Source organism: Anopheles arabiensis, chromosome 2, assembly GCF_016920715.1.
Source record: "Anopheles arabiensis isolate DONGOLA chromosome 2, AaraD3, whole genome shotgun sequence".
Lineage (NCBI taxonomy): Eukaryota > Metazoa > Arthropoda > Insecta > Diptera > Culicidae > Anopheles > Anopheles arabiensis.
Genome location: NC_053517.1, coordinates 51,398,369 through 51,421,900, shown reverse-complemented (window position 1 = coordinate 51,421,900; position 23,532 = coordinate 51,398,369). Strand labels below are relative to the sequence as shown.

General features: G+C 46.1%; 1 protein-coding gene across 14 annotated transcripts in view; it reads right to left on the bottom strand.

Moving 5' to 3' along the window:
* Positions 1–23,532, bottom strand: part of LOC120898368 (protein groucho) — a 183,847-nt gene that overhangs the window by 151,899 nt on the left and 8,416 nt on the right. For 11 of the 14 annotated variants that reach the window (XM_040304139.1, XM_040304145.1, XM_040304152.1 and 8 more), the window contains exon 2: positions 17,231–19,340. In XM_040304139.1, the coding sequence (XP_040160073.1) occupies positions 17,231–17,266 (36 nt within the window). In that variant the 5' untranslated portion in view covers positions 17,267–19,340. The remainder of the gene's footprint in view (positions 1–17,230; positions 19,341–23,532) is intronic. The other 3 variants (XM_040304140.1, XM_040304141.1, XM_040304142.1) reach the window with 1 other exon arrangement.

Sequence of the window (23,532 nt, the reverse complement as noted above, 5' to 3'; positions counted from 1 at the left end):
CATTACGTCAATAAAGTATCCCACAGCTATGAGAACTCGTGGGAAACCCTGTATTAGCAACTCAATCACACACCAGCATCAGTGCTTGAAATACCACACGAAGATATGCAAAACATATCCACCACAGTGTGTCATTTGTCTGCTTGCGCTAACGCACCACACACCACACACCACCCAATTGACATGTTTCATAATAAACTCAACTCCGTTCAAACGCAAACGAGTCAAACCCTCTCTCGTCCTGCATCATCATGCCCCCTACCCGTTCGGGGAGGGTTCGTGTCTTACCAGCTGCATAACAACATTCCGCCGTTTCGGACTCCATTAGGAATTGAAGGGGGAAGGGGTTAGATTTCTCGAAGGCAGCTCATAAATCTCCTCACGTTCGGTGGTACCCCTCCCGCCCTATTCGGAACCTCTCCCTCACTCACTCCTCTTCACGAGCACGCTCGGCCAACCGTGACGAAGATCATCCGGACGGAAACACCGGCACTCAAACACAACACCACACTACAGGGAAGCGCAGCAGCAGCAGCAGCCGGGGAGAGGAAGGAAAAGCAAAACCGAAACGAAAACGCTAACCATCGTCAGCACGTTTTACTTACACTTTGGCCATCCCAAGGCCCACGAAATGTCAATTCCTCTGCCGACCGATGTATCGCAGAGGGTAAAACGGAAGGATAAAGGAAGGAGGATCTTGGAATGTTCATTCATCTGACAAGCTCTTTCTTAAGGGTTTATCTGTGTTTTGCCGGGATGTGTGTGTTTTTTTTCCATCCCCATCTTTTGCTTCTCTTTATTATCTACTGCTCGCCCACAGAGACATCATTCCCTCGTGTGGGGGGGGCGATCGTTGCTGATGGCAGCGATGATTAGAATACCAGCGAATGATTTATATAAATGTATTTGTTCAACAAACTCGCAACCGACACCGACAGTCGGGCGAGCAGAGGAACGAGGGCACACCGGTGGAGGGCGCTTACACACACACACACACACGGTGAGTAGCAATTCGCGGAAAATCTCCTCTTCATCATCATGCCTCTCTAACGCTACCCGGGGGCCAGGCTTTAGTGAAGTTGTTAAGGCAAGCGTGCGCGCGGCGCAAAGCGCAAATAAATGACCGGCAAAGCGCGAACCCAGCACCCGACTTAACGCGCGCATGGTGGAGGGCGGAAAAGGTGAAACGAATGAAAGGCGTATCCATAAATCAACCGACAAACCGACTGCTTCCCTTCCCTGTCCGCTCTTCTAACACACGGCACGAGGATCGTCGATCTACACACAACCACCACTCCAACCCCACCACCCCGTCGTCTGACGTCTGTCATTCCCTGCCCCACAGAACGCCACAACAGCATGCATGAGTGAGGCGTGAATATGATTTGAGCTTCGCTGTTCACAGACGGAGACGAGGAAATAAGCACCAAACTCAACCCAACCGACGCCGGTGGCGACACTGACGTGCGGACGAGAGAGAGAGAGACAGAGAGTGAGCGAGGAGATCGTGCCCGGGCCGGCTTCTGTGCGGCCAAACCCACCACCACCACCACCACCCCTGCTGCGGTGAAGACTGCGGTGGTGGTGATCGCATCCCATTTATTTCCATCCCCACAGACAGCGATCAACCACCTCGATACCACCCCGTCAGCTGCCAACCGGTATTAGCGACACGCTCTTGTACGAGCGAGCAAAAAATAAAATATTGTGAGTGAAATTTGTCACATCAGTCATGGGCCGTACCTTCGCACCTTTCGACAGCCCTCCACCGTGCTCTCCCCTCCCTCCGCTCCCGGGGATGCAGAGACGATTCCGTTGTACAATTTCAATAGATTGATGGCTGCACATTTCACGCAATTAGTGCCCATGGTGGGACTGATTTGGGTCTCGAACGCAGGACGGCGCCGTGGTGTGTACACAAAGAGACACATTCTAAAGATGTTTTTCGATTTCCCCTCATTGATACACAACACATTAAACCACTGTGGGGCAAGTGATTCAACTGCCGCTCCTTGATCTCCGGAACGCCGGAAGCCCCACTCCTTCAAAAACCACTCAATCAATTGTTTTTACACTTCGACAACAGCCATCATCATCAAGAAGCAAGCGTAAATAAACACCGCTCAATCTCCCCACACACCCGTCTTCCTCTGTTCAAGCACACCTCTCCACCACAACCCAAATGGGTTGCTTAAGTCTGCCACTTGCAAAACTCCTTCAATCGCACTGGTTCGATCCCGACGGCCTGGTAAATGTGTGTTTGGTTTCTTTCAGTTCAGTTCCTCCCCGTTGGCCCCTTTGGGTGAAGGGTGGGGAAGATCTCGGTTCAGGCGCACACAACACACAATCGCAGCTACTACAACGCAGTACCGCCGCCGGTTTCTTTCGTTACGCCTCTGGACGAGTGCTTTTCCACTCAAGTGGACAATCATGTTGAGCTTTTTTTATCGAACGCTGTCTGTGGTGCGGTTGAGCCAATCGATCGTAGTGGATCGTGTGGAGTTGGTGGAGATTAGCGATGATAAATAATAGGTGTCACAATTACTCGGCCTCAAGTGGATGCGTCCTCCAATTCCATTGCTTCATTCCGGTCGTTACGTTCTACAAACCAGTATTGCAATGCTAAGTGAACAGTAATACTGCAAGGTATTATGAGAATTGTGTCATTACAATGATAACTAAATTAAAATCTATAATTCTAAGTTACCTTTTAACATACTAAAATCTTTTTAACAAATTTCAATTTGAAATACATTGATCGACAGTATCATTGCAGTAATATTAAACTGCAGTATTAAACTGTTTATTATAAAACTTTATTTAATACTTTAATATAAAAGAATAACAATATAATAACAAAAATGGTTTGATTGAAGGCAACCTAATATAGTTACAATATATGCAATACCAATATGGGCGGTCCCGTTGTACAGTCGTAAAATCCTACGACATGCCAGTCATGAGTTCAATCCGCATATGGACCTTAAATGGAAAAAATGTAATTCAGCTGATTCGTAGCGTAATATGGCGGGACGTAACTGTCAAATGGATACAACCCAGACGATTAATAATTTTCCACTGAAAGGGTTAAAAAAAAACTTAAAATATGAGCTGATTTGCGTCAACGTATACCGTTATGAATCAAATTAAAGACAGCTTCAAATTCCGGACATTCGGCATATTTTTAATAATTTTCTTCAAATCCAGTCCCTGGCCATACCGCTTTTAAATTTTACATAATTGCCATGATGTACTGGAATCAATTAAATTCTTTCCGGAGGAAAATTTTTTTATCTTGTTTTTAACTCCGGATATCTGAAGTAAATTGTGAAGCTCGAAACAGTCCGGATTATGAATCAAAATATCGTTGTAATGTTATGATATTTTGCAATGTTTCGGGTAAAATGATTGAAAATCTTGAACTTTTTCTCAAATGTAGAAAGTTTGCTTGTGTAAAGGGAGCTATACAGCGGTTTAACCGGTTAAAATTGAATTAGTTACAAAATATTGAATGCCAAAAATGCCTTAAGTGTCCGTAATTCGTAGCAATACGGTACGTTATATTACACGAGTTTTTAAATCGTTACATAAGAACCAATAATCATTATAATAAAAAATACGTTATTAGATCAAGTCTCACATTCTAAAAAAAAAGTATGACTTACAGTTAAAGGCGACGAAGATTTAAGAACCCACTGCACTATTATTTTAAGAAATGCACTGTTTTCTGGATCAGTTTCCAATGTCAACAGCATTATTTCACGTCCATATCAAAACTGACAGAAATATATGTCAGCTGTTGAAAAACATCTGGTTAGTGTTGAATAATACTATTACCATTGGAAATTGACTTGGAAAACATTGTAAGAAGCATACAAAACATAAACCATTTTCTTCTTGACCAGACGTACATATTTAAGATAGTAAATAAGAGCACTACAACAAAAAGCAATCAATAATAACAATGAAAAACACAACGCTAAAATGTGCTTCTATATTAAAACAATTTATTTGTGTCAGTAATTGTGTGCTGCTCAACATCGAACGCACCCTTACACATTCCACAACCTCATTAAAAATAAAAAATAAAAACAAATACAAACACAAATACACGGATTGCAATAAAATGCTGACAAAATTTTACCCCATAAAACGATGGTACGCAGCAGCAACACACTGTTATCACTCACTCTTCAAGCCACTTATTAAACACACGCACGCCAAACACACACTGCCCCCTCGCGTCGCTCTGCTCCTCCAAGAGTCGTCGTCCCCGAGCCGGCTCAAGCCGCACTACAATCACCCGAGCAAACAGTGGGCCGGTAATGGCGAGAGAGCACCTAGAATCGTCCGCCACACAAGTGGGCCATGTGTGACGGCGCGGCGGCTACAGACGCGAGCGGTGATATGATGCCAACGGAACTGCTGCGCCGGTGAGCGGGATTAGAGCAGTTACGAGGTTAAGTAATGTATCATCATTGCGAATGACCTCGCGCCCCATCGCCGCGACAAGAAAAGCTTGACACACACACGAGGCCGGATGGGACGGGCGACGGTACGGCAATCGCAGTCTATTTGGTTTTATTTTATACTTCCCGCCGTAAGCAAAGCCGCCTGCCTCCTCTTTCTCTGCTCTGTGTGAATAAACACACGCTCCCTACGGCCTCTTGAATCAACCATTTGCGCACCGCGCGGAGGGTGGTGGTGTTGTTAGTTTAACACGATGCGCATTTAACACACACACACACACACGGTTGCCGCCACTGACCAACTGGCGTGTTGATCAAGTGCGAAAGTGCATGCCGCAAGCATGCACCCACCCATCCAAATGACACTACCACCGATGGACTATAAAAGGGGTGCTCTGCTCGCCATGCGTCATCCATTCAATCGAGCTGAAATGGCCCACTCGTCGGCCCTTTTACGAACCGTTTTCCTTCAAATTTTAACTTCAAGTCTCGCGTCAGATGTTCTCCCCGCCGCACCGGGGTTGCTGGGCGAAAGAAAAAAAAAGGTACGGACGGCTGTCCGAAAGATGAACGGACGGCATTTTGGCTTCAAACTGATGTTTATTTAATGCTCTCCTCCCTCTCATTGCGCCTTACTTCGTTCGTCCTCCCCAGCCGCCAGAGGTTGAACCGTGAAGCACACTAAATTACCCCTTTTTCCCTACCAGCGACGACGCACCAGCTACGGCGGCAAGCAACCGCCCAACACCACCACCCCGTGGCCGTATTTCTGCCAATTAAACAATTTTTAACAATCTGGCCAGGGTGTGGTGAATAATTTACGAATTGAGGGCAACGCCGACAGCCACACCGACACGCTGTGGTCGAAAATAGTTTGAATCTTTTCCTTTTATTTGTTTTCACCTCCTCCCCCGGGGGTGATGGTTCGAAGGGGCGGTTTTAGGCTGAGCAAAGTCGGCGCCCTCACGCACTCACTCCATTTACCATCCCACCCACCCTACAACCGACCGACTAAGCTTACCGCAAAAGACAAATGAACGTATTTTCGGCACATAAACAGACACACACACAACCGCTCATACAAGAGCAAAAAATTCAAACATTTTTAAACAAACCTCACCACCCACCATCATCCCCAGCATCACTTCTCGGACGACACCGTTCACAACGGCGCGAACTTTTGCGTGTACCTCACCCCACAGTAATAACAGCCGCACCTCAACGCGGGACTGATCTTCACGCGTCAGAGGCCGAAGCGAGAACCGGATGGGTAAATATTGACACCCTCCTCTTTATTGTTGCCATTATTTGCACCCCGGAGCACCGAAAGTAACGCACCGAGCAGCACACACAAATGCGCAGGATATCTTCCTCCCTTGGTACCACCACCAACACCACAACCATCAGTCGGACAAAGATTGGCAGAATGTAAGGAGGCGGCCGCGACAGCAGCAGCAGCAGCAGCAGCAGCAGTGTGTCTGAAAACACCGCCCCACTGTGCTCTGCACGTGGGTGAGCAAAACACGCGGAAGAAAGGGCTTGACTGTTGATTCTAGTGACAATGTTTACACGATGTTAAATCTTGCGAGGTACGAACGAACGTTGTCGCACTCAATTGGCAAATGTAGTGGAAGAGCAGCAACACGAGGGGCTTATGGCACGATTTTAACACCGGCAATAGTTTTTGTCTTGGCATCTGTTCCTTTTTTTTCATTGTGCTTTCCTTTTTGCATTCTAAATACGGTGATTTTGTGGTGTCTTAACCGCTCGTTCTCGGGGTATATAAGAGGATGCGTAGGATTACGCACAGACAACAGACACGACGAGTCTGTGTGTCTTTTATCCATCTTTTATACTGATATTTTAATGTCCGCCAGATAAACGGGTGAAGTTAAATTATGTGTGATGATAAGTAAACATGCCAACACACACACACATGCCGAGACAGCTCAACATTGCTCCGCCGCGGACCATCGCTGTACGTCAGGGCTCGGCAAATTGTGGCTCAATTCAAGCGAGATGTACTTCTTCAAAATAATAGCTAATTAAAGGGATTTTGTTATTGCAGTGGTTGAGTTTTGAAAAATTATCTACGGAATATACTACACTGCATATGACAAAATAACAAACGATATATGCCAAGTTAGTTATTGTTTTTATGTTTAATGTCAATACCAATGAACAATATGAATGGCTGACTGTTTTGTTCATACACCTCATTGATTAACTGTCATGGGTTTGATGAGCAGCTTACGAATTAATCTAATATGTATTAAAAATTTAATAATACTCGTCATACTCAACATTAGATGAAATTAAATAAATAAGTACTAGTGATAGTAGAGTATATAGGATTAGTCCATAATATTTTGTATAAAGCGTTTATAATGTATAAAATGTGAATTATGATTGATGATTTAGAGTTTTGGAAATTTTATACTATGCAGGTTACCGTTGATCTAATAAATTAATAGTAAATTAACAGTTTTTTTTCTTATTTAAATTAGATATCCTGCATGAACGAGTGTAATATTTAATTTTTTTTTCTTATGTCAAGTTGACGTTTTTGGTATGATGCTTGAATGATGATCGTTTGTTTAGAAATACTCCCTAATGTGATAACTTTGCCATTTACCAGTAAGGGCGAAAGTATGCTGTGTGGAGGTACTTCGGCTTCAGGAGCGAATTGCTGTGATGTTGTATTAGAAATGTAGACCTTGTTTTTCCTGTTTGATAGGAATGATTCTATCAGCTTTATTTGGATAGCCTTAAAAGACCGTGATGCGATTAAAATAATTAAAATGAACATAATAGTATTACGATTTCTCGAGATCTTAAAAAAAAACATTGACATCTTCCCTAAATAATGAATAGCTCAGATCTAATAATTATGAGAAAATATTCAAACATTCAACTAATGGCTAATTATTTGCAAACAAAAATGTTGAAAATATTTTGCATCTTTTCTTTTTAGGACCGCTCATGAAAGTGTCACGTTTTCTAATGATGTATGGTATGAATAATAATCAATATAAGACAATTTGTCCATAGGTTTGCCTGCCCTGCCTGTTCGCCAGACGTTCGTTTAACATGGATTTGCCGAGCTAAACGTCATATATTAAACAAATGCAGCCAACGCTTACGATGCACGCTTTACGAATTATGCTGCCAAAAGAGAATCCGGGAAACACACTTTTCAGCTCGATCTAAGTCGAATATATGTGTGTGATGGTCGTGTCGTGTGGGCCTTCCATTCCGGCGGCCACCCATCGACGGTATGAGAAGTGCAATCAACATAAAAATCCAATTTATCATTTGAAATAATCGTATCCGTACCGATTCCCTTACCCCTGGGGCTCATGTTCATGATTCGAGGTTATCTGTTTGTTTTTTTTACATCACACATAAAGGTTCTTCCTCACGGCTTCATCGCCGTTGCGCCATGGTTTGGGAAGCTCCGAGAGGGAGCTGCAAAATTTATTTTTAATTACAAACCATCGCAATTATTCTCCCGCTTCATCACAAGCACTGGAGCTTCATCAATGGCGGCCCACCGTCGTCGTCATCGTCCGTAGTTGCGCGTCCGCCGGGACCCGGACTGGAGCGAAACCATTTGACCTCACTAGCGGTGTGTGTGTGTACATCGACCGCCGCTAGATTGCAGCTTCTCGTACGCTCTCTCTAGCTAACGCCAACGCGCACAGCACACAACCGACCACTTCAACTCAGCTCGGTCTCCACACAACACAGCAATGAGTGCTCCCCTGGTGTCGTGTGGCTGGAGGAGGGGAACGCGGGCTGGCAGAAGAAAATGCTCTGTTAAATTAACATAATCACTAGCAGAGCGAGATGCATCGGTGTGCAACGGTGAAACCACACTCACAGAAAATTACTCCAAATGACGCCGAAACCAACACACCGGGGGCGTTCCGACGCTGCGGTTGCCGTACACGTCGCTCTATCCTCTGTCGCAGGGATGGGGAAACTCGATGCAAAAACACACCGACGACGACGATGATGATGATGATGATGACACGAATCTGGGGTGACGCTGTTTTCCATCGCCAGTACGGTTAGATCCGATTAAATCCGCTGATTTGTTGTAATTATTCGCCAACCATTCCCGCATCCGTACATTAGAGCGATATTCCCTTTCGCACCGGGCACCGTTCCCTTCCCGGCACAGCAAAGACCCTCCCCCGGTCCTGGTGGCAAAAGACGGATGCATTAAAAAATATATGAAACTAAAATAACACATCAGCACCTTGCGAACGGTTGTGTTCGGTGCAGTCGCCATCATATGCAGTCGCACCGTAGGATGCGTAGAAAACCAATCGTACCATTCAGCAACCGACACACACACACGCTGAGGCCGCTAAAGGTTCGACAGCTTCGCGTTCAAACAGCGATTACGCGGCACCGGTCGCTGGTTCGCTGACCAAGTTGATCACTGTGATTGGAGGGTAAATTAAGTCTCATTAAGCGAGCACCAAATCAACGCATAAGCAACGACCGACCGCCGCGCCATCAACAGCGTACACACACACACAGCAGTGGACGCGACAAACGGCAGCGCAACGGGTCCGTGTCGCTCGCCACATCCACAGCTCCTCAGCCAACCGGGGAGGAAGATTAACCCTTGAAGGTTTCAGGCACGCAAGCTTTGAGTGTTGTTTTCGTGATTTTCAACTATTTACAGGCGAAACATAAAACCCAAATTTCAAACACTCTTAATCGGCCCTTAAAAGCTCATCAAAACAACATTAACGACTTATCGTATCGCATTTCCCTTGCATCAGGGGCTAAGATGGTGCAGCTTGTTTTGCTTTTGCAACCCATTGGTGATAATTTCGCTGCAATAATTATTTAATCACCCCACGCACCAGCGTACACCCCCAAGGGTTAGTGATAATTGGTGCCAGTACCGCCCTTCTGCCCGAGCGCCGAACATTAAGCCGACCACAACCCCCATCCAAAGCCTGGGGACGGGCGGAGAGCAATGCGCGGCCAGTGTGTGTGTTTGCTTTGACGTTCTTCGTGCGCGCGCGATCTCGAGGACGAGATAATTATCCTAGTTCCGGCACTACTTCACATCCCACCACACCACCACTACACCACTTTATCGTAGCTACAGACCGATCGTTAGGCGCAGGAATCATCGCTCGCGAATTGACCAAATTACCTTCAATATTATTGATGGCACTGGTAACGCCAGAGCCGAGAGCCTGCACCGAGCGGCGTAGTAGCACAAATGCAGCGCGACATCGTCGTCACCACCAGCCACACATTCTCGCCAAGAATCGTTTGCACGCCCAACCACCGCGCGGCGCTTTGTAAAAACGAGCGAAAAAGCGAGGTTGGCGAGCGACTGAAATTAGCGCAGCCCATTTCCATTCCCAATTTGTGGACCCGGGCGCACATTACTGTGGCGCAATTATGTAGCTCCAGTGCATCCTGTCGGCTTTGGTCGACGCGCGGTACTACACCCGTGCACAACCAAGTCCAGCCACTCCATCAACCACCTCCACCGCCACCGGCAGATGATAATGGGTATCTCGCTGCAAGGGCGCCACCGCACGGAGACGAATCCCGTCGGCTCCGGACATTAATGATGGAGGAGATTGAGAAAAGCCTTTATGCGCCCCGCGAACGCCGGCGCATACACTTGGTCGTCTACAGCCCACAGTCCCGCTAATGCACAACACTAATGAGTGTACGGAAGCTGGTCGATTCATTTCGGTGCATTACGACGTTACGCGGCGGCAGCAGTCGTCATCGTCTCCCGGCAAGTGCAAGGTGCGGGGACAAAGTGCGCACGCGGGCGCGGACCACCCGAGCAGCAGTAGCAGAGCAGAGTGAGTTTGTTGCGTAAATTGCGAACCCGCCTTACCGCAAACCGAGGAGGAAGGCGGAATCAGGTACGCGCTGGAATGTCCTCCCGATTTGCGGCACAACCACCGGCCGTAAGTAATGAGATACCGAAGAAAATAAATGAAGAAAATTAATTCCCCATTTCTGGGGGAGAGAGAAGAGCGGGCGAAGGTATGAGAGTGAGAAATGTAGAATCATCAGTGAGCGGAACATGTCTTTTTTACTTCTTGTTATAAAAATTGACAGATTTGATTGCATTTTTTTAAATTGTATGTAAAATAGAGTAATGGCGTAATTCGTGATCGGCAAAGTATATGTGATTGTAATAATACAACCTAAAGTTCAAATATGTTTAATTTACAAGCATTTCATATAAAAAATACCACACCACTATACCGTATACGACTTTTTTATAGTATTTTTTAGAAACTGCTGATCAACTTATTCCTCGTGTTTTTTGAAACTCCCGCGGACGTCGGTCAAAATGTGGCATCGAAAAGATATCGGTTCATGCGTTCGGTGAAACAATAACGACTATTACAATAAATTAGCATTTTGCAGACAACTTTTTAAGGAAACCAACCCATGTGAAACGATTTTTAATAAAATAGGGGTTTTCATGATTTTAACCAATCTAAATACGTATTTTTATCCACCCGTCAAATTGACGGTTGTCCGTGGAGATAGGTATATGTGAGACACCCTTAAACGTATTGTTAGTGAAACTAGGAAAGAAAACCTTTAACAAGACGATAAAAATAATAACGGCTCAAGTAAAATATTGAACAAATCATCCTATTTTGCCCATACAAACATTACTATCGGCCACAAAAAGCGAACAGTTTTGTTATAGTCGTTAAACTGTCAAACATCCAAGATATGCACACACGAACGATTGCTCTATTTTTGCTTGCGTGTGCAGATGTAAACAAACACGGCGCAGACAGTTGGTGCAAAGTAATTACGAAAAGCCATTCCGTGCACTCAACAACAAATGCCGATGGAAAGTGCACTTGATCGCGCGCTTGATAGCTTTATTTTCCCCACCCCCTAACCTATGCAAACTTACACTCTTCTTCGCCTCACAATCGCACACACACATTCCATGCATCGATGATTTCTATCTTATTCTCACGCGTCCCACACTCCAGCAGCACCACCGAAACGCCATTCGCCATTTGTGCCTCATTATTGCCCGTAGCCCTGTGAAAGCGAGTTGAAAGGGCGGAAGAGAGGGAGTGAGGGGGAGGGGGAATACTGTCGAACACTTTATCATTGCTCATGCACCTCACCCCCCCCCTCCTTCTTTGGGGTTGGGTCGTTGTCATTTTCGCTTCATCTTATCGCCATCGTCTCAATCTGGAGCGGTGCGCAACACACACACACACAATGCACGTATACATGACAAAAGATCGTGTTGCGATTTTGTACCAACCAGTGTCCTAAAGTGATTTAATTACAACGCCGAAGCGGAACACAATTGAACAACCTACACCACCACCCACTGTTTGCCCACCCCCTTTTTGGTGCGACACACACACGGGTGCGGGGGGAGAGGGGTTCCAGAGCGTTGAATTGCCAAGCGTTGAAGATGATAGACGGAGCGGAACTTGCGAAGGTTTGCCTTCTTTTCTCACCGGTGAGTCTCATGTTCCGCAAAGTGCACGGTGGAAGGGAAGCAGAAGGGCTGAAGAAGTGTGATAGTGCGGTATTATGATTACCAGATGGTTACGCCAGACTTTCCCACCGCCTATAGAGTCGTACCCACTTTAGGAAGGTTGATGACTTGTGGTACGGTGAGAACCGGGAGCGCGACAGGAGGGCAGGGGGCGCGCGAATCCGTCCGCCGCGGTTGATTGATGACATTCCAAATCGAACATATCACCCTCCCCCCACCCTTCGCGGGGCCGGTTCGCGGCAAGGCGGGCGTCTCGCGAACCAATCAAACCCATTTATCGCTCACTCAGCAGCGATACGTACACGCCAATCATTCCGATCGTGCCCGGCGAGCGCGACCAATCAAAGTGAGACATACGAGTGTGCGAGCGGGCGGGCGCAAGTGAAGTGGTTTCCCCCTCTCGTCATACCTCCCTCCGCCAGACCAAATGGCGAGAAACGGAAAGAAACGGCCGATGCGGCGCGTTTGGCAGCAGCAAATTAATTAAACATTGTTCTCTCTACCCCGCTGCAACGCCACTGGCAAATGGCGGCCGGTGGTGCTGTTGATGGGGGGAGGGATGGACAAGCGCCGTTGCCACCACACCGAGAGTGAGCGGTGCCCCGCACATGAAGAACGGTTGAAATCATTGTCCATTTTCGCTATCTAGCATAAGCAATTAAGATGTTGCTGGTCTGATAAGGTAAATTAAATCCCCGCTGTAAATAACACCCAGGGCAGAGGCGGGGACGGTGGTGGGTTTTGTCACAAGGTGCGCCCGCCACTTAACACACATGCACCCACACACGCACACAGTTAATGTGGACTTGCCCGACACCGAACGAACGAACATGGATGTAACACGAACGATGGAAGAAGGGGGACAGAGGGAGGGAGGTGAGTGCCATTGACTACCACTTTCCACCCTACCTTTTGTATGACACGCTTGTCAACACGACCCACCTCCACCCAACATGGGGTAGTGGAGTAGTCGGGGGGTGGTGAATTGGGAGTGGGGAGGGAAACAACGCAAACCGAATTCAAACGGAGCGATCGATGACAGCGCATTCGAACGGAACCACTAATGGCTGGGTACGGGTGGGGCTAGGGGATGGGTGATGGAGGGGTGAAGATAAAAAACGTAGCAATAAAAAAAAAGGAATGAAAACCCCCAACACGACACGACACCCGCAAAAAGGGGGGTTGGTTGAGCGAGAGAGGGCGGAGGTGTGCAGAAACAACTCTCGCATGGCGTCACATGTATCGAATGACAACACAGAGGCACCCCTGTTTGCCCCCGTTTTTGTGCGTTGAACAGTTTTTTTTTTTTCACAGCACACACACACACACATTGTACACACAAAACGAGGAACCGGGTTGTCGGAAACTCGTGCTGGCTGCTGCACCCCTGTTTTGGGCCGGTTGTGTGGGGGCCTTTTTGGGGCTGGATGGCTGTGCCGATGGCTGATAATGACTGATATGACATAAAATGTAAGCAATGTGGGCAGAGTTGGAGTTTTTCTTTTTTTATTCTGGTTGTCTTTGTGTCGTGCTGGGCCCTCCATTTGCATTATCGGCGAACGATCGGGGTACGACAACACGTTTGACAGAACTTGCGAAGGGGGTAGGGGGGGGGGGGGGGGTGGTGTAGAGATGGAGAGTTGTGTCGCGTTGTCTATTGATTTTATGCTATCGTAACTAAACAGCAAAGTGACGAACAGCAGATTGTCAAGTGCGTGGCCCAAGCTACTAAAACGGCTTGACAGCCTGTGGCGTTGTGTCGGTCGGATCGGTCATTACATCGGGGGGCCACATTACATGGTTTCTCAAGGAAACTCAATACCATAAGCAAATATTTCAGACAACAAAATAACACATCAACAACATCTCGAATGATCGATCAGTGCACCCTACGGTCGACAAACAATTGATAATGTTGAAATGAGGTTTTACGGATCGGAAATGAAGCTTAAAGTGTTGTGCTATCTAGAGACAACAGGGGAGGGAATGACGATCAAGTAGAATAATGTTCATCCAGACTGGTTCGCAGTACGAACCGAATAAAAACATGTTTAAAACATGGACAGATTGAATTCAAACTGGCCTGCCAAAGCGACATTCACGAAACTCTTTCATGTTGAAGCTCTTTCATAAAACGTGATCAAGTGATCAGCCTTGGAAGTTAAAGAAGGACCTAAAACTGTGTCCACTCAAGTTGATTAACGCTTACGCTTATATGTTTAATAAAAAGCGACCTTTGGCTCCCTGGTTCTTTATTTTTACATCCTTTTACTTCAAAATGTTGGATATCGACCACCTTCTATTGAATTGATGGTACAGCAGTATCGGATTTGTACTTTAACATGCCTTCAACCAGTCAGTAAAGCTTAATATATTCTAGCAGACTAGTTCTTTTTGTGAAAGTTATGTTGATGTCTTTTTCAGATTGTTTAAGTTTAGCTCAATACAATATATACTTTATATGTTTACGTATTGTATTATTTGTATTGATTATGGATTCGAATATTTGTTAATATACAATAAACTATCATTAGATTATGATGGTATTAGATTATAAGGATTTAAAAGGATTTATTTCCCATGCACATTTTGTCCACAAACAGTTTTGGAGCATAAAAGTGAGGTCAGAGTGTACACGGCTTTGGACCTTTGGCCTTAATTTTATGAATTGTATCAACCAAATCAATGATTTAGTCGTAACCGTCATCCTATCCGTTACTAGTACTCGCTGTTCGTTTACTGTTCTGTCTCATACCTGTCTTGTCTGGGATCTGCATGCTGTTCTATGTGATGAAAAATTATCTATAAACGAGCATGTTGGGTCAACTAACTAGTGATTTCCACGATCCATTCTGGCTTAGCTGCTCGTTAGGTATGCCTCACGCTGGAATATGCCTCGACAGCCGTTGGCCCAATCAGAATTGGTTAGATTTTAAGTTTCGACAGACGTTTCTCAAGATTTACTTTCCGACAGATGGTTTGACATAATGTCCCTATACCTAAATACGAAACGTGCTGCAATGTGTTAGGGCTAGGATCTCCGGCAGACAGGCGTACTCAAGCTCGCGTTAATTTCATAAGGCGCATTCTGAACGGTCATATTGAGGCTCTTACTCTTCTCGCACAGATAGAGGGACGATCATTTTGTTTATTCAATTACAATTACTTCCCTGCATTCAAAGGTTCAACAAAACCTCAGATCCTTTCGTTCTCTGCTTATAGTCTCTGCCTCTCATGCATGTTTGTATTGTCATATCCTTCGTCTCGCCCTTGTTTTCGATACAGGCGGTGCGCGAGATACACGGAAACGAAAACGATCGTGTATCTCGAATTTCCGCGTAAGTCGAATCTTGTAATTTCCAATCTACTTATCTCTAATTTTCGTGTAATCTTGCAAGTAGGAGATCGTTTTAGCCACCTAATTAATAATTTCATATGATTCAGACTAAACTTCACAGTTTTAAACCTCTTGAAATGGTTTTAAAAAATCCGATCAAAAGGGAATTTATTTGGCATTTTACAATTGATTTTGTCAAATCAGTACAATTTGCTCAAAGAACTGTCATATTTAGAAATCCGCGTAGAAGAGGTACTGCGTCGAGGTACGATTTGTATTAGACAGAATTACATTAACTTGAATTGAATTTTCATGAATACGAGAGGACGGTAGTTTTATTTATTTTACTTATTTATCTGAGAAAAATAGTCCAACACGGTCCTATTTATAAAACCATTGTTTTAACAAATAAACAAATAATTTATAAATCTACCATTAAACCATATTCTCCAGCTCTTCTTTTCTAAATCTTAAAAAAAAGCTTCAAACACAAAGACACACAAACGAAGGCAAGTTTCATTACTACGCAAACCCTTTAATTAACTAAAAAGATTCCACTTCCGACCCAATCACCGGACCGGACGAAATGTGTCTACTAAGCGTACGTTGCTTTCAATATTGCTTTTCTACCCAGTTGGCTTTCCGTTTATCAACAGCACGCGATCGCAACACTGCTCCGTTGGAATTTAGAATGAAGTAAATCAAGGTACAAACAGCATCTAAACCTCTCCTCGTTATCGTGTGCTCCATCATCTTCGCCACCGCGCACCTTTCCACCCAGCATACAAATGGAATGTCTTACTCTGCCCTCCTTTGTCAGTGGATTTTCTTCCGTGAGAAATGGCCGCATTAGCAAAACGATTTATCTGTTGATCGCACACACCACCGCCGCACACATTTGCTGCTTCCCCCCCCAACTTGAAAGGCTACTGAAACGAGAGCAGAGCATTGGTATTACCTACCACACAGCCGCCACACTGCCACCGTCCTTTTTCGGCATACCTTCGTGCTCAGCATAGCGAAACGGCTGGCGGCGCTCATCGCACAGCCAACAAAGCCGGAGGGTTGTAGAATTATAATTTGGCCACCGGTAAAAAAAGACGAGTGCGCACACCCGGGTGACCGAAAGTGGATGAAAGGTGATAACCATACACTAATGGGTTCGGGGTTCACGGTTGAGATGCCCCGGCCGTGGCCGGTAAGATTCAGAACGGACAGTGTGGAGTGTGAGTACGGGCCGAAAACAAAATTATGGAGTTTCGCTTCTGCACATACGGCTGCCTCCCGCTAATTAATACCACAATGCTGATAGTTGCAGGAAACAGTACCGATTTCTCTGGCCAGCTAAATGGAACCGCTGACTCTATTTGCTCAACCACACAGAGAGCAAACAACAGCAAAAACAGCTGCCCTCTGCCAATCAGCAAAGCTAATCGTGCTAAACAAAACTAAATTATTTTCCATCTCTAAACATGCCCACCGCTAATGGATTGCGTTTTGTTCGTTAACGACAGTGCCCGCTCTCTAGAGCATTCTTATCGTTTGCATGTGGGGCAGAGGCATTGGAATTTTATTAATTTTTGCTATGCTCCAAATGTTGTTGGCCCCCTAGCCCGTTACAGTCCCCCACGTCTGCGTGTGTGGGTCGGTGACATGAAAGTGGAAATTTATTATTATTTTTTACTTCCATGGATGAGTTACTTAAACTTGATTGCAAAAACAGGACGGCGGTAAAGGGTAATAATAGTAATAATGTTCCCGCGCCCGTGCATGTGTGCTTCATTTCCCCTTTTGGCCCCCAGCTCCCAGGAACGCGATATGATGAGAAAAATTAAATTAATATTAAGAATCATAATGCTCATTTTCTTTGCTTACCGATGCCGATGGATGCCGAGTCGGTGCTGGATACATGGTGATTGATGATGATGATGATGATGATGCTGGTGTAGAGTGTGTTCGTGTTCGCCCGTTAGCTACGGTTCGGAATCTGTGGGCACTCCACCACTCCACAATCTGTTTGTTGTTCTGGCCGGCTTCCAAGCAAATCTATTTCAATCACTGCGCCTATTATTCACATCAATTCGATCGGACCCCGATACCTCCTCGGCCTACAACTTTTTAGCTCAATTATTCGCAATCAGTGGATGGATCGGTGGTAATCTTCACACACTTACACACACTTACACTCAAACGCACACACACACACACAAGCAGCAGCCCGCTGTTGATACACTATGGTAATTTTCTCGATTTTCATCAAATCACACTTTGCTGCTGCCTTTCCTTTTTTGCCTTCTCTAGAACATAAATACACACGATCGGACACTGACTGCGCGCTATTGCACTGGCCGACACTGTTGAAGAACCGAAGAAAAAAAAAACACACACACACAATATAAAAGAAAACAATTCAACACAACACACCCGTTAGTACCGCGCGTTCGTCGGAAAAAAAGATGCGCCGCAATTTGAAACGCACACCGGAAATCACTTATTTTGTTTCAATTTTCACCTTCGCGTATGTGTAATACTTTTAATTCACGCTTTATATCTCGCTCTTTCGCTCTCGCTTCCCCCTGCTCGGGCACACACGATTATCAATCAAGATGCGCGCTGCGCGGCCAAATAGTGTAATCATTCACTTCACCACCGTCGCTCTCTCTCTCTCTCTCCTCTTTCTATCTGGGCGCGTTTTTTCGGGGTTTTTTTGGGAGATTAATTACAATTAATTGGATTTCATTATCGAACAAACAATATATTTTCCCGCGGTGCGTTGTGTGGGATGGGGGGCGGTACGATAAGGGGTTGTGTCGATCATCCACAGCCGCGCGATCGTTACGGCCCACTCTCCTTCAGCAGCAGGAGCAGCATCATCATCATCTTCATTTTGATGTGCACCACAAGCATTATATATTATCCAACGCTGACGCGCGATCGCTTCTCGATTGATTCGTAACGCCTGCTCAAGCGGGTGCTTTTTTCTTTTCTTTACTTCCCACTCAATCTCTCCCTCTCTCTCTCTCTCTTCTTCTTTTGCTTTTTTGTGTTGGTTTCTTTCGCCACAAATGCACCAAAGTAATAACGTCGAGATGGAGGTTTGGAGCAGGGGAACTACTCCCAAATAATTACACCCAGCTACGCCTTTTCCACTCTTGGCAGGCCTTTTTTAAAGCTTTTCTTCATCTTATCGTGCGCCGCTTGCACACACATAAAAAAAACTCAACACACACACACGCACTCGGATTGGCGGCGCCTATCCAACACTTAACCACTAACGATCAATCAATTTATCAATCAACAAACGGTAGAGAGAGAGCAAAAGAACAAAAAATTTGCTCCGATTTTTTTATTAAATTTTTCCTTTTTTCCACCGTTTTTTCTTCCCCCGCTGCTTTTCACCACTTACAAACGAACACAGACATGAAAACGCGCCGCGGCTGTATGTGTTGTTGCTGCTAATAACGAAATTATTTCACTTCCTTCCTTCACCCTTTTTGTGTTTTGTTTTTTTCCGAAACCAGCTCCTTCCGCTATATATCGGAGCGATTGGAAATCTCCGCTCTGGGAGGGAGAGTGTTCAACTCCTTTCACGGACAGATTGGGGGGCGGCGACACAGCGAAACGTACACCCGCGGTGTTCACCGACAGAGTTTGTCCGGTCAATCGGTCGCTCGCGGACACGTAATGATGAACCTTCTTCACTGTTCAAATTTCCACCACAATCGCTTTCCTACGGCACGGAACCATAGAGAGACGTCTTTCCTGTCGCTCAGCTACTTTCCCCGCGTTCGGTTTGTATCTTTAGTTTTGGCCACGGGCAGTCTTCTCTCGTTCTCTTTCTGTGTCTATGCCGTTACATTGGGCTGTGCCGCAGTTGTTCCAACCGGAGCGTTCGAGAACGTTTTTTGTTTATTCAGCTTGATCGTTTTTCTTCATCGGCTGCTCGTTCTCCTGTTTGGTGTGTTTGCTTAATAAAGTTTTCCCCCTAAAAATAGAAAACAAGACGCATAAGAATTAGTGGCGGCGTAGTTTGTTAAGTTAAATACAATAAAGCATTAATAACATTTATTAAACAATCCATTTAATCATGTACAGTAAAATAACACACAGAACAAACACTTTCACACTTCGACGTTTAAAAAACACACACACATTCTTCCCCGCCACAAAACCCTCCACTCCAGTAAGTACTAACTACCGTCACGCGTGCCCCAATCGACACCATGGGAAAATCAATTTTTCAACTGTGAAATAAAACACGCCTGCCACATCCACCCCATCCCTCCCTCCATCGGCGTGAGAGGAGCGAACAAAAAGAAATCGTTTGAAACAAAATAAATCCCAACAAACACACACATTCACATGCATCGAACCGTGGACGTGATCGCTAAACAAGCTTTTTCTTCGCTTCCCTCCTCGCCACACCCCCTCCGTCCTCCCCTTTACGGAGAGGACAAACAAACGGTGTCGCCCAGCTGCCCATCAATATTTACGCCACACATTCGGAGCATGAGCTGCCAACGACGGCGGCAACAAAAAATGGCCCAAAGCAAAACGACTTTATTTTGCCCGAAAAATGCATTCCAAAACCCCGCGAGCAACGCAACACGAGCCGACCACAGCAATTGTATGCTAATTGCAACGGGGGGGGGAGGGGGTGGGCTAGCTGGCTGGTGACCGACGCCGCTGGAAAGGGGAACCCTTAAAAAACACGTATATTTATATTAACGGCCCATTCGAAACGAAATGCGTGCGTCGGCAAATCGGATCGGCTTTCGGAAGGGACCCCAGGGGAGGGTGGTTGGTGGTAGGACAAAGGGACGAACCCCCCCTCTGCAAGCTACTACACGATTGCGCGCTTGCACCACACTCGATTGCGCCGCGTTTCACGTGACCAGAATTGAGGAATTTAACTCATCCGCGAAGCATTCGAACGCAAGGGCGGAACGCGGGGCAGCGGTGGCGCAAAGCTTACCCACCCAAAAAAAAAAAGGAAACAGTTCACCCCGAAACACAAACGTGTCCGCGACGCAACTTGGAGAAGACATAAAACGAGTCGCGGTCGTTGAAAACAATCCGGTATATGCTGGTGTTGCTGCTGCTGCTGCTGCTGCTGCTCCTCATCGCTATTCATTTCGGTGTTGCCTTTTGGTCGGCTGTTTTTGCCCTCCCCACTCATGCTTCATTTCATCGCCCAGCGAGGTCAACAATATTGCCGCCCCTCGAGGGCTCGTGCGCGCTCGCCCCTGCCGCGATTATTGATTTTGAGCGCCTTTGAGCAGAAGGAATTGATTGGCTGTGTCACGCATCGCCGCCAAACTCAAACCGAGCCGAGCGGACTGACCGAACCGAATACGGGACACGCCGCCGCCGCCGCCCACGTTCGGTGGTTTCGATAGCATCAGGAATTAATAACACCTTACAACGCCGGGGTTGTTGGTTGAGGGTGTCGGAGACGATTTCGGAAAGAAAGTCACCCCGCCGCCGGCGTCGAGTGGGTTAAAAGCTACAAATTTTACTCCAGCCCGTTCACATTTATCATGTTACACACACACACGTACACATAAATTATACAAAAAGTTTAGACGTTTTTTCCCCTCGATTCGTAACACCTCCTCCACCCTTTTTCACGGGCTTTTTTGTTCTAGCCGTCGGTTCAATCGAGTGAAACGAAACCTACGATCAAGGTCTCTCCGCCGCCGGCCGCCGGACCACAACTGCTCCTCCGCCGGTGGATTATTATTATAATCCTCCTTTAATTTTCAACATGCCGCGGCAGCCATTCCCCATAAAAGCGACGAACCCACCCGTGTCGTACACGCGCGGTGCGGCGACGAACCGGTTCTCCGTCCGTCTCTCTTTCTCGCTCAATCCCCGGGCAGTCGATTTGTGTTAAAGATGAATGGTGGCGATAAAAAGGCGATCAAAAAGAGTGAAATAATTAATCCTAATCGGCTACTTAGGGCACACACATTGCCCACGGGACACGAAACCGGAGTCAAAACGAGTCGAACGAAGGAGTTGTGCCCCATCCTCCACCACCCGCCTACGGCCAGCAGCTTGGAAGCCAAATGCAACGACGACGTCGAAGAAGGCCACATGGACAAACAAAATAGCATGTCAAAATTAAATTGATTGATTCTTCTTAGCTGCCCCGGGACACCACCACCGATGTGGCGTCGGTGTAGAGGTGTGCTTAGCGAAGAGCGACGGATTAAGCCTTAAATTGACTTCTCTTCACCTAAAGTGCACATAAAGCGGATTAACAATTTTGGGTAAAAGATTGTATTATCTCGTTCCTCAGCGCAAGAGAGAGAGAGATTGAAAAAGGAAAAGAGAAAGAGAGGGCGAAAAAAAGCATAAAAGTTTATCAATTTCAAATTAATTATACAATTTTGTAAATCCGTTTAGTACGCGTGTTGAAAACGCAATAATAGTAAGGATTGGTACATAAAACAGGAAATAAACAATTACTGTTGATTAAACATTCAACTAGAGTTAAACACACAACACTATCACATTATCGATTAATCAACACCACGAACCTGGGAACTCCAAGTACAACACAAACACACACACCACACGCAACAAGTAACAACGGTTAAACCGATTCGCCTCAATGCAAAGCACACCAGAGCATAGCATGAAGCGTTTGTTGCACACGTGTGCGCTTCAAAAATTTGTTTTAATGGAAGGTTCACGATATGGTCAACGCAGATATAAACTACCCCAAACCAGCCGTGTACGGAGGAGGAGACGGTGATGGTGGCGTGAAAATCACTCGACCGTTGGGCACATGGCAAAACCGTCGCGCCTCCGACCAACACAACCCAAAACAACCATATTTCCGTCGTCGTCCTCGCACAAAAGCGAATGCGAATCCAAGCGAAAAGCCAACCTCCGCACACGCCGGAGGGATTAAGCTGTGGTTCCCCCGCGCACACGCATAAAAAATGGAGGGAAAACAGTAGCTGCTAATCAATCGCTAATTAGTGTCACTGATAAACTAGTTTACCGTGAGCCGCCGCGGTGGGGTGTATATGTGTTTTGAGTGGTTGAGCGTGCCCCAGTGTGCCGGTGTGAGAAAAGTACCGTGCCGGCGGTAGTGGGGCGCTGGGCTGTGAACTGGAACGGAACTTCCACTCGCCTTCCAAATGCCGCTGAATTTGCCCGTTCCGATTCGCTGGGCTTTGTCCCGACCGACGGGGTGCCGCCGCATCCAAGGCATGAAGTGAAAAATAGAATTTTAACACATGCCGGCATTTATCTACCCCTCCGCCCGCCCGCCCGCAGGTCCGCAAGCCGATACGTGGTGTGCAGTTAAACGATGCGATGTCGGTAATTGAATTAGCAGCGTTTTAATTCGTTTATTCGTTCGAGCAATACTGTGTGTATGTGGCCTGCCTTCAAAGGTGAAATTAGCCAATAAAAGACAAATCGGTTTGAAACCGCACGAAATTAAGCTTGATACAAATGCAATGGATTGATATTGTACCCGGGCAGAAAAGAAAATCGACTAAACTTTCATCAAATCGTCTTCACTGCTTCCATTCCTCCTCTTCGATTGGTCCCAGCTGCAAAATACAAGTGTAAACCGTGATTTAATCTGGGGTAAACCAGGATTCACACACACGCCATTCCAATCGCCTTGTCTCGTCCCACGTCGGAAGGGCTTGCCTAACAAATGATAACAACCAACCGACAGTCGGCTATTTACACCGAGATGTTATTTATTTCCCTTTTCGCACCCATCCATAATCCATTTCGCAAGACACACAACAACACTCGCTGCTGCCCTCCCCGAAAGGCAAATGTGCAGTGGAGTTTAATGAGCTAATGAGAGGAGGCACCGCAGCAGCAGCAGCACTGGACCCCGCGACAGAAGCTGATAAGCAGCCAAATCGTAAGCAATTATCAATGCCCACAGCGCAGTCAGTACAGGCCTCTCGGTAGGTACCGGATTTATGTTATGATTTGTGTCCATTTACAACGGTTAAAAAGTAAAACACAGCATGATGTCAGTGTGGTGCACACTTGGACGAAAACTTGGAGCCATAATGTTGACCGATGGCTGATAGTGCTGAGGCGACCGCGCGATTACACAAGGGACACAGAGAGCTCCTTGAAAGGCAGCGTGTTTACTAAATAGTTAGAAGCTTGTTTGCAATGTTTGTGAC